The sequence below is a fragment of the Taeniopygia guttata genome, chromosome 5 (assembly GCF_048771995.1).
Source record: "Taeniopygia guttata chromosome 5, bTaeGut7.mat, whole genome shotgun sequence".
NCBI lineage: Eukaryota > Metazoa > Chordata > Aves > Passeriformes > Estrildidae > Taeniopygia > Taeniopygia guttata.
Genome location: NC_133030.1, coordinates 21161866 through 21178307, shown reverse-complemented (window position 1 = coordinate 21178307; position 16442 = coordinate 21161866). Strand labels below are relative to the sequence as shown.

Sequence of the window (16442 nt, the reverse complement as noted above, 5' to 3'; positions counted from 1 at the left end):
AGCAAGGGGGAAACAGACTCAAAACAAATATCTACACATGAATGAAAGGAAAAAATCCACTCACTAAATGGAGTAGAACAAGAAGAGGTAGATTTCCCTCTAGATTTCCCAGACTCTAGGTACCCATTACTGAACAGTTTTTAATTACAAATTTGCAGTTTCAACAATTCCTGGATAAGCAAAGGAAGTACAATACACCTTTGGGAGTACAATAGGGAGAGAAGGAGAGAAGAAAAAGTCACCCAGCTTCTGGATAACATCTCCCTACTGTAGTCAAACACCAGGCAGAGGGCAGAAGACACTTAAGGTATCAAAACATCTTGCAACCAAGCCCATGGTTTTCCACAGCTGCATTTCAGTCACAGAGTCGTCAACACGGAAAGAAAGATATGCTGCTGGCTGTCTAGGTTCTAGGAAATCAGGTAAAATACAGTTTTCTTTTTTGCTTTTTTATTTCATGACAAACAGATTAGGACATGAGTGCTGCTTCCCAATACAGCCCCAAATCAACAATAGAATGTAATCAGAGTTTATCTACTGATACATCAGGTTTCTCTCCCAGCATCTTCCAAATGCTAAAACACTCCAGACAGTTATTCACACAATGCCAGCAGAAGCTTTATCAGGTATTTGAAAGAACTGAATCTACAGCAGTTATACCACATAACAAATACCTCCCTTACCCTTCACTTTCTCAAAAGGGCTGTTTTTCTCAAATTACTGGTTGATCTACTTCATCAGAAAATCTGGATTAATCCATACTGCTCCTCTTATTTGTCAGGAAGACATACTAGCAAAGAAACCTTCTCTGGTGGTTAAATGGCATGAGGTAAGTACTTCACCATGAAGGTTTTTTTTTTCTGCCAGCTTGTCTTGCTTGGAGGCTTAGATGCTGTAATAAATTCATGACTGCTTGCCAAGGAGCCGCAGACAAAACTTTTAAAACATATTATGTGCACCAAGAAATACAAAGGAGATGAGAAGATGTTAAGTGCCTTAGCATTTCTTCCTTCAATATTCTTCTATCTCCTGCATATTAAAACACCATGGTATGCCCTGCAGTATTAGCCAGCAGGTTCCAAAAACAGTTTTATATTTCGCAACATGCAGAATAGCAAAGAGAAATAAGAGGCTGGGAATAGTAACCAACTCTGATCAACTGCCTCAACAACAGGATCAAGGATAGAAAAGGGTAACTGACTTTTCAAACAACTGAAGCAAGTATTTTCTTTTCCAGTTATGAAAATATGGGGGCTTTTTTTCTGGTTTTCATTTGGGAGAACAGAATTTTCTCATTTATTTGAGAAACTGCAGCTGTCACACCTTTCTGACAGAAACCTACAACTTCTAACACCACACAAGACTAACTCACAGCCAAACATTCCCATTTTCAAGCAAAGAACAGTTGCCTTTCACTGGAGAAATGTCTCTGGTGAGTTGAGGTCAATGCACCATGTCTCAAATAGCCACTTACATTCTGACATAGCAGGGACAATATTATTGCAAAAAGCAGCTGGCTAGTTGCAACATCTAGACTGAAATATCTAAAAGGAACCAGATTTCTAAAAAGTACCTATCAACTGAGGTACATTTGAGGAGCAGAAGAGGGAAGAAATTCTCCTTGTTACCACTTTAAAGCAACCAAACTCCTGCCACTGATGATACAAAAGTTCTAAAAATTAGTTACTTTTTCATTTGATTCACGTTATGCTTAAAGCTCAATATTCAGCAGCAGTTCTCATGCTGGCTTTAAGGAATGCTCATGCTGATGCACAGCAAGCATTTAATTTCCACATCTCAAGAAGTGTAAACCCCCTTTTCCTTAAGGGTAGATTTGCTGTGGTAAAGAACCCACTAAGATAATTGTGAATTCAGGTACCTGTTTCACTGTGAAACCTGCCAGCTATCTCAGCATTAAGGCAAGCCACTAGCAGGATTCCATGCAATTGTGGATATTTATCCCTAATATACTTTTGCACAGCATTTAGGAAAAGGCCCCTTATAGGAGCAATCCATTACCAAGCATTGCATGAATAGCATCAGCTCACAAATCTATCCCCCAGCACATGGGCATTCACTTTTTCTGAGCTCAGTAATAATACCAGCATGAGCCAAATTCTTTGTCTTCAGCTATGACAGAAGAGTATTTATGCTTTTATAGCCCTTCCTGAAGACAGGTTTGCTTGGTCTATTTAGAATCACAGAATATCTCAAGTTGTAAAGGATTATTAAGTCCAACTCCCTGCTCTTTGCAGGACCGCCTAAAACTAAATCCTGTGATCAAGAACATTGTCCAGACACCCCCTGGCCTAGATCTATACTGAGCCAATGCCCAGTGAATTAAAGGAACATACTTTAGTTAGCACTGCCCTTACTTCCAGGCATCACTTCTTTGTGCAAAATTCAAAATATCAAAAGCATTTGCCACAAAACTGTGGCAAACTTGGATGTTGCATTTGTCATCTTCTCTTTGCATGGCATGCAAATGCACCTATACCTCAACCACTCTTATGCCTTCTTAGTAAGAGGCCTCTCACATTACTTTCAAACACAAGAAACGCAACAGAATCATGACCTTTCCCAATACAAATGGAAAAACAAACAATATATCAGAGTAAAATTAAATCTCCAAGAGATTCAAGTGTCATAGGAAGGCTTGGCTCATTTTAATTTGTGTTTTTATGTGGAAGCAAATAAAAAAAGGTTCTTCTCAAAAGAGATTTAAATTTGCTTAGAGAGGAACTTAGGTATGTAAAATGGATCAAGAATGAATGATATCCAGGCCATGTGAAATTACCGTAATGAATTTGCATAATGAGTAAAGTAAAATTCTGTAGCATTTACTGAAATATTTTATCTATATACTGCAGCAAGCATTACATATTTAATGAGAAGCAAAACAAAATCCTGAAAAATATTTTTTTCAAAACTAGGGGTCCAGAAGCTGTATGGATCTGGACTAATTCTGACATTGTGTAGCTCTGAGTGTCCTTGCCGAAGTTAAAAAAATAGAATAAAAAAGAACAATAGCTGAAGTCCCTGTTTATCCTACCTACTAAAGCTTCATAGCCATAGAGCCAGGCTAGTAAAGACTTGTGAGAGTGAGGTGTGGAATACTGAAAATATTTTGCAGGTATCAGCCCTGGATAATAGGTTTTAAAATGCTATCCAACTAATTCTAGTTCATATACTTTGACTAACTTCATACTATGATATCAGGAAATTATATGCAATGAAAGTAATTCCTTTGGGAATGCAACTCTGACAGGCAGAGGGAATTTAGGAAGTCGAGTGACCGCTTACAGGAAATATATCCACTTAGAAAAAAAGATGAGGCTTTTGACATTCCTCTAGAAGGCTTGCAGTGATAGCTGTATGCCAGTGACACTGAACAAAGCAGAAAGAAATTATATATTTCCCAGAAAGAAGAGAAACATGCCGCTGAGTGCTGTTTACAAAAACCAGCTCAGTCTTGGAAGGATGCAAACACATAGGTGCTGTACAGGAGACTGGGATCAGGGTTTAAAGATGCACAAAAACCACCTAGACTTTGCTGAATGTGATTGAACTGAACCACATGATGAAGCCACAGAAGGAAGGAAAAAGCAGAGGGAGTCATCCAATATTTTGAGACTGCAGCTTCGCCCAGCAAAGCAAAACAAACCTGCTCCACAAAAGCAGAACAGGGTGCAAAGATCCGGCTCCATTTTATCTGGAAACATTCACTTTAATGGGTACAAATTATACCAGAGTTGGGGTGAGAAAGAGATAAATTCATGTCATTCACTGTGCACTGTGGAAAATGAGAAGCATGAGGAAGGTGCATCTGCTCAAAAAGGTGATAGGTATCACCTGAAGTCTCTGCCCTGCAAGGTAAAAATGGAGCAAATAATTCACTGCTGGAGATGAGACAGTAGCCATTAATACATTTGTCTTTCTCACAACACTACAAACTACCACTGGCCCAACAACAGAACTCACTAAATCCTAGGAAGGGAGCCCCAGGAGAGGAGGAGAAAGAACAGCTTCTTGAAAGGAGACATTGCACACAAACAGAAGACTCATGAATCAAAATAATTCTGTTCATTAAGAAAATAAATGTGATCCTTAAACAATGAAAGCAAGAAAAAATTCAGGGCAGTCCTAAATCAGCAAAATTACTTAAATAAGGTCCCCAAGCTTGTGAAACTTCCACCCTTTTGCTCTGCTTTTAACTGGCCTATTCGCTGGCAGAATTACACAACCCTTCTAAATGACTGCAACCAAATTTTGGTTCCTTTCTCAAATATTCATGCAATTACTCAAGTCAGCTTTTGTTTTCAAACAAATGAACAAAAAAAACAAAAAAAAAAACCCCAAACAAAACACAACTCAAGAAAATTACCTAGTCTAAGAACTCCATTTGGAGACATGAAATTTCACTAGTCAGTTATTCTTGAAAGTTACAAGGTGTTGCCAGTTCCTACTGAGCAGGCCACCCTCCACAGGCACAACCAGAACCATCAGACTGACAGGCTTTACAAACTGTGACTTCATCACCTCCTATGCCAGCAAGATGAGCTTTACACACCTATCTAAAATCATGCATTTGACACATCCTACAAGACAGCAGTGGTCCAACACAACCTCCTGAGTAATTTCAAAGACCAGAGCTTGAATGTTCACTTCACTAAGAGGACATGGTCAGGAGCAGCTGATTTACTTTCCAAAGTTATAATCCCCTTGCTTGCTGATATGGAAGCTTCAAGGTATTGCAGACCATTTTCAGTCCAACAGAGGAAAACATACCTAGCACCATGGGTCTGCAAAACAAGAAATTCACCTGCACAAAACACATACATATTCCCGGAGGAGAACATACACTTGATGCCAGTTTGTTTCTTTCTATCTATCTATCTATCTATCATCCATTATTAGTGATGGATATTTATTGTAAAGGTAATTTTAAAAAAGTTATTCAGAGCAACTCTTTAGAACCAGAGAGAAAGCAAGAATGAATACCAAAAGCTAAAACTACAGGAAAATGAACTATTATTTTAACACAGGCACAATACTTAAGGTTCCAGCATATCAATGATTAGTTTAGTCAAGGTATAAAAACCCAGAGTTTCAGAGTTTCATTACATACAGGTGTAACTCAGCAAGGCAAATACTGGCACAGCCTGTCCTTGAATTCCTATTTTTCGTTAATTACCTAGGCCCTTTACCACTTGTAAAGAGCTACAGATTGCTCTCATCTGAACATTACCAATGTATGTATACTTCAATATTCAAGAGAGCTAAAATCACCTAAGCACTCCAGGGCTCTTCTGGTCAAGAATTCTTTCTGACAGATATATACAATAACATTCTGTAGTTATATTTGCACCAGTAAACTCCCCATGTGGACAAGGATTTGGAGAACAGAATGCTTTTTCCTTCTGCAGATAAACCCACAGCAGCAGCTTTTGTGTGATTCACTTAACAGCCTGAAATCAAAGAAGCTCATATACTCAAGTGACTCTGTACTTTTGCACCTCTGCCTAAGCCAACAGGGAACAAAATGAAGGTGGTCAACACCCATGGATCTGCAGCTCCTGCTACAACATCACTACAAAGGGCTCATGTGGAGAACAAAAAGTCAGTTCCTTGCAACCAAGGAGTTAATTAACAAGATGGGAAGGAGAAGCACATGGATGTTGGCAAAAGGCACACAGGGCAACAAAAGATGTGGAGCTTGGGAAAGAAATAATCCATAAAACTGAACGAAAAAGCTACATTCTTATGCAAAACCAGATTTCCTGTTCTCATCCCACTTTTCTGCCCTCCTTTGACAGAAAACCCTAGGCAGACTGTCTGGCCTGACAATGGAAAGGTGAAAGCACAGTATAAGCAGTCAGTCCTACTTGTGCTATCTGCCAAAATGCCAAAAGCAGTCTGACCTTCATTGCCACTGCCAGAAACACGAGGTCAATATGAACGTCTAAAAAGGTTGTCCTGAGCATTCAGTGAGGGGTTTTTAAAAGCTGCAAAAGGGAAACTTTCCAAAGCTGGAAGGAGTAAAGGGAAAAGTCTCTTAGCAGCTGCAAAATTACCTTATAAGCCTTTCAAATAGAGTAGGATGAGCTAATAAAACCAGCCCTTAAACCCTGGAGATTCAGTGTTTAAACTGTGCTTCTGGTTCACAAATGAAAGGCATCTCTTATGAGTGCTCTAGTATACAGGGGAATCAAGTCACATCAGAAAATGACTATAATATTTGACTAGACTCAAAAGCACACTGAAGACAGGCAGCAGAGTCAGCAGAACACTCTCCAAAACCTTGCCTCCTAGTGTTCTACCACCATATCAGTGTTAGTTGCCTGCTTTTGTAAGATGCATCTTTTAAAAAGACTTCTCAATCAACGAAAAACAAGTTTTCCAAGTATACCACAAGGCTCATTCAACCTGTGGTTACAAAATACACATATAGTTACACTTTCCAATAAAAGATATACTCTAGCTATATTTTCTAAACAGCTTCTTATTGGTGATATTCAATCCTGTCCTACTTCTCAGGGACATGGGCAACTCACCTAGAACAACATTTTCTCAGCTCTCTCAACAACTCAGCCAGTACTACTTTATCATAGATCTCTTCTGGACAATGAATGGGAGGGAGCAGAAGTTTCTCCACTGTCCAAATGGAAAGATGCCCTACATTAATTTACTTTTAATAAAATCCTTCAGCAATGGGTTTCACATACTACTTCATTCCTACAGAGAACTGGCAACCCTAAACACAGACAAAAGCCTCTGATTTCTGCTACAAGGGATTACTTTAGTTCATAAAAATCACTTTGGTAGCTTGGTGGGAGGTCTGAATGCAAAATGGCATTTCAGTTTCTTAGGCAGCTCCTCTCAACTCACTTCTTCAAGGATCAGCTCTGAAGCAGTGAACCCAAACCACACCAACACTGTGACTATAGAAAAAAAAAGCCAAGTTCCTACCTGCTTTGCATGTCCTGCCATCATCTTCCAGCTGCACACCAGTGGGACAGGCACAGCTGTAGAAGGGGTCCCTCGGAGACAGCAGGCACAGATGGGAGCAACCACCGTTGTTTTCTTCACATGGAGTGTGAACTTCAAGAAACAAAGCAGATTTATTCTAATTTTTCTAGAACCCCATAAGCTCTGTTTTTTCCATGAGGAAGAAATTACAGATCCCAAATGACTGGCATAAGCTTTAGTGCTAAAAAGCAGAGGAATCACAACATAAAATGCTTGATTTCCCCCCCACCCCAGCCTCTTAACACTAGGGGCACCTAAATTGAGATGCATGCAACTGATGGGACGACCAGTTCTATGAAAGAAAAGAAAACAACAATCTGTACAATTCCTACATTACAGTACTGTTGCATGTACAGGGATGGACATATGACAACTGAACACTCCTTTCTCCTTCAGAGGAGGAAAAAAGACATGAAACTGTATTAATAAGTAATTATTGGTAAAAATTGCCATTTATAAAAAATACTTGCAACTTTTGCAAGATTTCTGCAAAACTGTTGTTTGAATCATCATCTGAACTACTTTAATATAAAAGCACAAAATGTCTGGCTGATTTGACCTTTGTTACTTCCACTGACACTCAAAGAGCAAAAAAAAAAAAAATGGTGAGGAAGGAATCCAAGCCTGATCTTAATGAAGTCAATGGCATCTGAGCTATTTTCAGCATATGCTCTTTTTCCGTGTGCTGTATTTTCTTTGTGACTGACTCAAATACTATGACCCAAGGCTGGGACATTCCTGGAGCTAAAAGCAATGACAAGAATTCAGCACAGACAAACTCTTATCTGAACTGTGAGATAGACCAGGGTGCTGTGCATACGCAGCAACCTCAAGGAAAATTTGCACATCCCCAGGATGATCTCCAAACTCCTTTTGCTTACTTTCAGGCCTGTTTACTCACATCCTATTAACTTCATTAGAATAAGAAATGTTATCTTTAGGGAAGCAGATTTTAGAGTTGGCATAAAGAAAGAAGCCAGTCCAAATGGCAAAAGTATTTCCTCTGGACAAGGGTCGATTCTTCCCAGAGCTACTCAATTATGTACATTTTACAACACTGATTTTAAGTCCCATTCTCACAATCCTAAAAAAACTCCAAAACCTAGACCAGCTGCCACATGGAAACACATGAACATACAAAATATATGCAGCTCTACTCAATTTTCAATACTCTACTTCCTTTGAAGTAGCACCAGAGAATATATAGAAAAATAGAGGCACAAGTGTGTTCATATGAAAGCTCAAAACTAAAGCCCTTCCATACTAAGACATGTGCAAACTATTTGATATGTATTTAAGACAACCACGATCAAGTTTGGACTGCAAAAATGGCACTTATAAGTACAACACAAACATTATATGTTTTATGGCAATTTTACTTACTAAAAAAAGTAATTATAAGCATTTCTTACAGTTGTCTTTAAAGTAATGGCATTACAAAGACGCCACATAAGCTGGTACCATTCTTGTTCAAATTTTCCAAACCAAAAAAAGTCACTGAAGTACTGCACTGGATTTTGGATTTTGCTACCAACTGGGACAGTGAATGAATGCCGAAGACCACCCTAGGTCGGGGGTGGCTCCGTGTGGTGGAAAAATCTCTCCTCCAACCTGTGCTTCCAAAAAAAGGCTCAGTAGTTTCTGTTGTTCGGTCTCAAGGCAGTTTATTGCAAGCTATCTAAAATATTGTCTTCTCTGGCTACTGCACTTTTGTCAGCAGCTCAGGCAGAGGCACACACACCCCTGACACCCTCTCTGTCTGCTGTCTTCTTCTTCTCTCCCCTGATCTTTTATATTATATATTACTTGTTACATGTTTACAGTTTTTCCCCAATACCTACTACCTATATTAAATGGTGCTTTTCTACTCTAAACCAATCTGTGAGTACCAACATCACCAAGAACATGGAGGTAAGGAAGAAAAAAGAGGGAGGACAGGACAAGCCCAAATCCCTCCATCTTAAAACTTCTGAACCCCATGTACTTAAAACCCCCCTGTACAGCACTCAAAATTTCTTCCCTCTAATTTGTGACTACTTCTACTGTAATATCTAAACTTTTGTGACTTCTTGTTCCTCCTGCAAGGTTGGTAAATCATTCCATGGTTCAAACCCAAAATCACAGCTGTTTCCAGCTGCCTGCCAGGGTCTCAAATGCTTCTGACCTGGGCCCGGAACCTTCAAAAATGTCTGAGGGACATTTTGAGCTCCGATAAGTGAGTTCACACAAATGTGGGCCAGAATACTCAAAGCAAGGCACAGGATTCAAGCATCTCTGCAACCAATCCTTTGAAACCTTGAAACTCCACGCTGGCCACTTTCCTGGCTGACACTGTCCCTGACAGAGAGCAGCAGTCATGCAGGGTTTGAGGGCAAGCAGGACGTACAGTAGGGCTGCCGGTCCGGGCTCAGGACCTGGATGTCCATGGGCGAGTAGAGGGCAGACAGGATCTCCCTCCTCTTCTCTCCCGTCCTTTTGTTACAGGCGTGGATGGAGCGCGTCTGCCAGTCCGTCCAATACAGAGTGTCCCCAGACAACGTCAGGGCAAAGGGATGAGTAAGGCTACCTTCGACAACTTTTTGCCTTTTTGAGAGAAAGAGTAAGGATTAGAAAATTGATTGCTTGCACTTGTTACCACACACACACATGAAAAAATTTGGCTCTGTAGAAACTCATGTAGAAATTGTCGTCCTTCAACAAATTCACAGCACCAAGAGATTCACCTGGTGATAAAAGTGACAAGCAGACTGAAAAATGTAAAATAAGGTTTTATCCCTTCATAGCGATAAGGACACAAACATATTGGGTTTCAGAGCATCAAAGTATCTGATTCAGGCTCTACACTGACCCCTTTAAGTTCCTTGACTTCAGGAGCTGTGCAAATACCCAAACACAAGTGACTTTTCAAAGAAACTTAGGTCCAAAGAGTGCTCCTCTGATTACAGCAGTATATGACATCTTTGTTCAGAACTTCAGTTGCACTCAGTCTTTTCTTCCAGGAGAAAAAGGCAGAAATTACCTAGGAGTCTCATTAAATGACCTCCTCTTAATTTTGTCTTCAGCAGAAGTATTTTTCAGACTAATTTTTAATGTAGAGCAAAGGTCAGTTATGCTTTTCCTAAAACTAAATATTTATAATTAATACAAATCAGAAACATTTGAGATGGTTTTTCAATGACATACAGCCACACCTCCAAGAATTAGATGAACTGGAAGCCACAAAACACATGACATTTCTAACATGTTTTCACAGGATCCCAAAGTTTACACATGCTGCAATAAATGTATATAATTTAGAATCAGTAGTTTTGAAGATATTTATTGAGTCAAAGAAAAGATGCTGGACAATTCCTCAGTCAAAACACTAGGTACTCAGTTTTCACAAAATCCATGCATTTTATGTATACACAAAGGTATGCACACACCTTTCAAACCAGTGTGGTGACACAGCAAAGCATTATTCAGAATTTTTCATCATATGACTTTGAGAAAGCTGAAATCTCAGTCTCATCCTGAAGGAAAATGAGGAACTTAATTTTCTTATACCGCTATTAAATATGCCTTCAATTTTTTTCCACTGAAGATGTTTAAGGAAAAAAAACAAACACCTAACATTTGGCAGGGAAAGGACTCTTTCTCATTTTGAGCAGCATAGGTAATTATCTGCATTTTCCAGGGTAGAAGGGAATATAAAACACCTCCAAAATTCTTGATATATATATTCAGACATGGGCAAGTTTAAAATGGACTGACACATGCACAAAAATACCAGCATATACATGAGAAAACAAAATTATTAATAATCTTTCTCTTCTAGAGATAAAATTGAAACTGTTCTAAAAATTCTAATTGCCACTACTTCTTAACATAAAGCACAACAGAATAAATACAAATATTAATTTCACTTTCTCTTTCCACTCTCACATTGCTCTTCTCTCTTAACTAATAACAGCAGCGGCTGTATCCTAATATCATAACAGCTGCTTTCCACTATGTATTGCCCCTATTTCCATCATTCTTAGATATCAAGTCTCCCTTTCTCCTGTAATTACATCCCTTGAAATATTTCCAGAAAATGTGGTTGCAAATTGAAGCTTGCTAAGAGGCAGATTGCTCCAGTAACATTAATCCACCACACAAAATGCAAATTTCCTTTTTATTTAAATTTTGAGGTAATCCTGAATGGATTCTGGGATGGGAGGGTTGGAAGCATTTGAAACATCACAGATTTCTTTATTGTCATGGATGAGTGAAACTTGTTGGCTCCATGTTTAAGGAACAGAAAAAATTTCTAAAGTTACCATCCAGTCTGAGCCCCTACTGAAGTACACCTTAACACCAGAATCCAGGAGTCCCAGCTTCACAGACAACTGTTTCAACATTGATCAGTGGAACGGAAAAGGGAATAAATAAAAATTTCATTTAAAAGGAGTTATGATTAAGATCAATCTTCATGGCATTTTATCAATATCTGTAGCACTTTCAGAGTTATTATGTTGGACAATACCTAAAAGTTCATGTAAAGTCACACATCAGGGACTTCCAGAATGCACCCTGTACAGGGATATTCTGACCTCAAGTGTGCATTTACATGCTCTAGCAGCTCAGTAAAATATGCAGGAGTGAGCCATTTTTTTCTTAATGCAAAATACATTATTTTTTCCTCAAATACTACTTGATTTATGCTTCAACAGGAATTTGTTTGGAGGTGGGGCATTGATCTATCATAAAGTAATTTGAATAGATTGCTGGAATTGGTCTATTCAAAGTCTTGCTTCCTTTCAGGTGGCCTTTCTCTACCTTAAAATGAGCAGAATAGATTTTACTTGCCAATTCATACTTCAAGATTTACACACATATGCAAGTAAAGTCTGTATAATTTGTATGTGCATGAAAACCCCAGAAACAGCCTGGAAACCTCAAACTCTGCCACTCACCCCCAAATCAGAGAAACATATTCATGCTGAAAATCTTTTTTTCTGTCTACAAACCTGGAGCTACCACTGCCTTCCACAAAGGCCTTTTCCCTCATCTCTGCTCTGGACTGTCAGTCAATACTTGTCACTTACTACAATGCCACCATTATCCAGCTCTTACACAGTGCCCTCAAAGGAACTTGAGAATGTTTTATAAAGGATGTCAATATTGCTATTGCTCTTTTATGACTGTGAAAATCAGGCAAAGAATGTAACTCAGTAGAAAAAAAAATAAAAACACCATGGAAACATTTTTTTGAGGGGGGGAAAGACATATTATTCTATTACACAGAAATGTGTAAAATAGAACTCCTCCAACTTTTCACCAGGGCAAAACAATTTTATTGACACAGGCATTTACAATGTTATGAAATAATGAAAATGTCATTTAAAACCACCTGAAGACCAGAGCCAGATAACAGTGCAGAGATTTCTTTCAATGTAAAATGCAGGACATTTTACTGCATGTGACACTTACCCTTCAGGACCAATACAACCTGCCCACTGAGCACGGCACTGAACTGAAGATGCAATCTCAAATGCCTAAGTCTGCCCTGCCTAAAGTGTCATTTCTCCATGCCTACAGAAGCCAAAACTTAACAGCACACTTGGACAGCAGCCACCAAAAAACTTCCACACTGTGCTTTCCAGCAAACTTTAGGAAAATCTGTTTCCTAACAGCTTGTTGTTTGAAACAACCCAAAATGGGTTAATTAATAGCCATGACATAAAGGACATCTCTGGATGAGGCCACAGACAAGTGTGTCTCAATGTGTATTTCTCGTTGGCAAAAAAAACCCCATTAAAAATACTGTAAAATCCCAGTCAAGGTTAAATGTCATATTTTCTAGGGTCATGAATAAACATTTCCAACTATTTTCAAGACAAGTAAGAGCCTAAAAAAGAAGAATCCTGCTGTACAAGAAGGCTGTGAACAGTCTATAGTGAAATACTGACACAAACACTCTTTCTCTTAAAACCAGTTTTATAGTATGTGAAGGGTTTTTTTTTGCAAGGTTATTAAGAACTGCATTTTAAAAAATATGGTATTTGCATTATTCTAGACTACTGGGGGGAAAAAAGTCTCATTTCAAAATGAACACAGCAAGTGACAAAAAACTTAGACCTTATTATAGACAAAAGAGAGCTTACCTAAAGGAACCATCCAGGTTTGCCCTATGAATGAAACTCAGTTTTGCATCAGCCCAGTAAAGTTTCTGCTCGTCGAGATCTATCGTGAGTCCATTTGGCCAATAAATATCAGAATCAACAATTATCTTTCGCATGCTGCTGTCCATTCCTGCCCGTTCTATTCGGGGTGTTTCACCCCAGTCCGTCCAGTACATGTATCTGAAAGAGACACACACACAGATGAGGCCACAAGACATGCTGGGATAGCAGCTCGTTGCACAGCCTGCAGTGGTACATACATACAGCAGGATATAGACACCAGGGTTTACTCCCAAAACTTTTACACACTTATTAAAGCAAATCAAACCCCAGGCCCACAGGCCTCAAAGTAAGTCCTTCATGAAATCATCTCACAAGTTTTGCCTCTGTGCATTTACCATTCTCTTCCAATGCTGAGCAGTATCTGATTGTTATAAGCATTTACAACTGAGTATCATCCTTGTGTGGTCAGTGACTACAAGTTAATATCCTATATCGCATTCTGAATAACTATCCAAGAAGGCAACGAGCACAGCTTAACCTCATTATGCAAATCCATAAAGGAAAAAAAAGAATAAAATCAAGTGTTCTGAAATTTGTTTCTGTCAAAAAATAAATCATGAATCCATGAAACTTAGAAAGATATTAAATTTTTGGGTATTTTTTTTCCCATTCCCATCCATCTCCCAGTTTCCCTGTCACTCCACCAATGGACAATTTAAGTAGCAAACACAACACAGGCAGCTCCTAGCACAGCTGCCTGAGGGTGCTCAGAGAAAGGACACTGCTTCCCCAATGCCACTACAGCCTTTTGGGCCATGGCTCTGTGTGAGAAAGCCTTTGCCCTGAGGAGCTCTCAAACATAACCAGGGATCTGCATTGCACCCATCACCTCCCCAGGTTCCCCACACAGTATTAGATCAACAGGAGCACCAGATGGCACCAGCTGGGCAAGAGCACTGAACTGCATCTGAGCTAAGACCTCCTAACACTGGAGTTCCAGAAAAGTGTGGAACAGAGACATCTATTCAGTCCTGCACAATGCTTAGCCAGATGTTTCATAACCTGGATTATCTCAGACTCTGTGCTCCCCTGAGAAAACAGCACTTGCTGTGCAATCACAGTAGGAACCACAAAGGAAGTCAATGAACATGGATTGTGAAAACACACTTATACAAGAAAAAGTTTTATGCTTTATTTTATGAGAGAGAATCCTGTTCACACTTCAGGGATGACGTAGGGACTACATCTGTAATTGCTGTCATGTTCTTCTGCAGGGTGATCTCCCCTTTGCACAGCAAGACCCTCCTGCAAACTGCAGAGGCCCTGCAGCTGCTTTACCTGCAGCTGGGGCCATCATTTCAGCCAAGGAGGAGCAGGCAGCTCTACAGTTATCACCAGTACATGTCCCTCACAACACACTTAACCTTAAAATGCTCTGATCTCCATGTGCATCCTCCACCCCAATTTAGGCAGATCTCCAGTTCTGGGGCAGTCACAGCACCTACACAGCAGCATATACAGTAATGAGCAGTTTACCTCACTAAAGAGGGGAATATAGATAACCAGACAGAAATTGCTCACTTGTATCACAATACACCTGAGTGTGAGGTCAAACAAGTTTTCTAATTGAAATAAAAACCTTCCACACAGGTGAGTCCGCCAGTTTCTGAGATAGCTCACATTAGAGTGGCTGAAGCACATTCGTATCCCCAGATGCCTTCCCAAAGCTTCCTCAGCTCCAGCAACCAGGATAGACTGACAGCTCCTGAAAAAGCAGCAGCAGCAGTTGAGAGCTGCCCCAGTTCAGAGGACAACCTATGAATGTAAATTGCCACTCATTTTGGTTTTCCTTAACAAGTCAGGCTGTAATTTGTGGCAGCTCGGACTGTGTGGGGAAGCAGCTATTGACAAACAACTAAAGACAGAGAAAAGCAGACATAAAAAAAACCTGTCTGCACAACCAGCTGCTGAATCACACTGTGAAACTGATATGGCCAAATACCCATTTTTGGTCAGGTCTAATCAGTTGTCTGATCCAGCTCTTCTGCACTAGCTTGCACCACCTGCATCTCTACAGGAATAAAGACAGACAAATGATAGACTGTTGGATGAAGAAAAATGTGGCTATTAGAAGTGACTTTGGGCCATATCATGTGGCTATTGAAACGCGTAAGTACAGGCTAAAAATGAGCTTAGACCAAAATTAAAAATCCCATGAAAGTTACTGAAAAGAAAAAACAAAGGAGACAAAACTAAGTCCTATTAAACTCTTAAAGCAGGTTAAAAGAATGAAAAAAAACATCATAAATTATAATGGAATGAAATTCCTCTCCTCAGGCCTTCCATTAAAATTTCATCCTGAACTCTCAATGCATTCAGATGAAGGAAAAAAAACCCAAATCTGTAAACCAAAGGGCCTTCATGGCTTTTCTATGATATTAAAGGAGCTCCAGCTCAAGAGCCTCTTCCCAAAAAACAGTGTCATTTAATTTCATAGGTGATGTGTGTTTACCCTTGGCCTCACAGAGACTGCTGTACAGAAGTAGTACTTTCAAATTCACACACAAATTTGTCACAGGAAAATTGCATCTCTACATTTCAGCTCATTAGCAGGCACCAAGCTCAATGTTACTCAAAGGTTTAATACTACATGGTATTAGCAAAGTAGCTGCACCACAAAGGAAGGGTCAGCAGGATGAAGATGCACTTAGACAACATGGAAAACAATCTGAATGCAGGCAGCCTTCTTTCAAAGCTCTTTTAGCTCAGTTGGACTTTTCTAAAGCAACCCTGTCACCACTCTGTCCTGACAACAGGGGGTCTCTGCAATCCCTCATCATAAACATCATAAAGCTGATCTTCTCAGGGAACTTTTCAGAGTATACTGAGTCTCTGCACTAATCAAGCACCTAAAGATGTAATGGTTTCCTTCCCTCTGTGTGCTCCACAGAATCCCATGGTCCATCACAGGAGCACACACCAAGCCAAGGAATGGCAGATACAATTTTTGCATCCTTTTCAAAGAGGTTTCCATCCTTTCATCAGGCAGCAGGTGCTGAATTACCAAGAATTCTAGAAAATTTGCTCTGGTTTGGGGATCTCTTAGCACATCAATACCCTGAATTGGGAGTTTGGAAATCAATCTAAGAAGCTGCTCCTATGGCAGGGACTGATCTTCTCTGGTCTAAGTGAGCCAGTTTAAAATCACTCCACTGCCAAATGAAGCACTTCTTCCCTGGTGTTGACATTAATATTCTACAAGGA

At 39.6% G+C, this 16442-nt stretch overlaps 1 protein-coding gene across 4 annotated transcripts in view; it reads right to left on the bottom strand.

Annotated features, from left to right (window-relative positions):
• LRP5 (LDL receptor related protein 5) overlaps positions 1-16442 on the bottom strand; it is a 132431-nt gene that overhangs the window by 74267 nt on the left and 41722 nt on the right. For all 4 annotated transcript variants that reach the window (XM_002199503.6, XM_072929834.1, XM_072929836.1 and 1 more), the window contains exons 3-5: positions 13158-13355; positions 9416-9612; positions 6970-7101 (exon numbers count right to left, since the gene is read on the bottom strand). In XM_002199503.6, coding sequence (XP_002199539.2) covers positions 6970-7101; positions 9416-9612; positions 13158-13355 — 527 coding nt within the window. The remainder of the gene's footprint in view (positions 1-6969; positions 7102-9415; positions 9613-13157; positions 13356-16442) is intronic.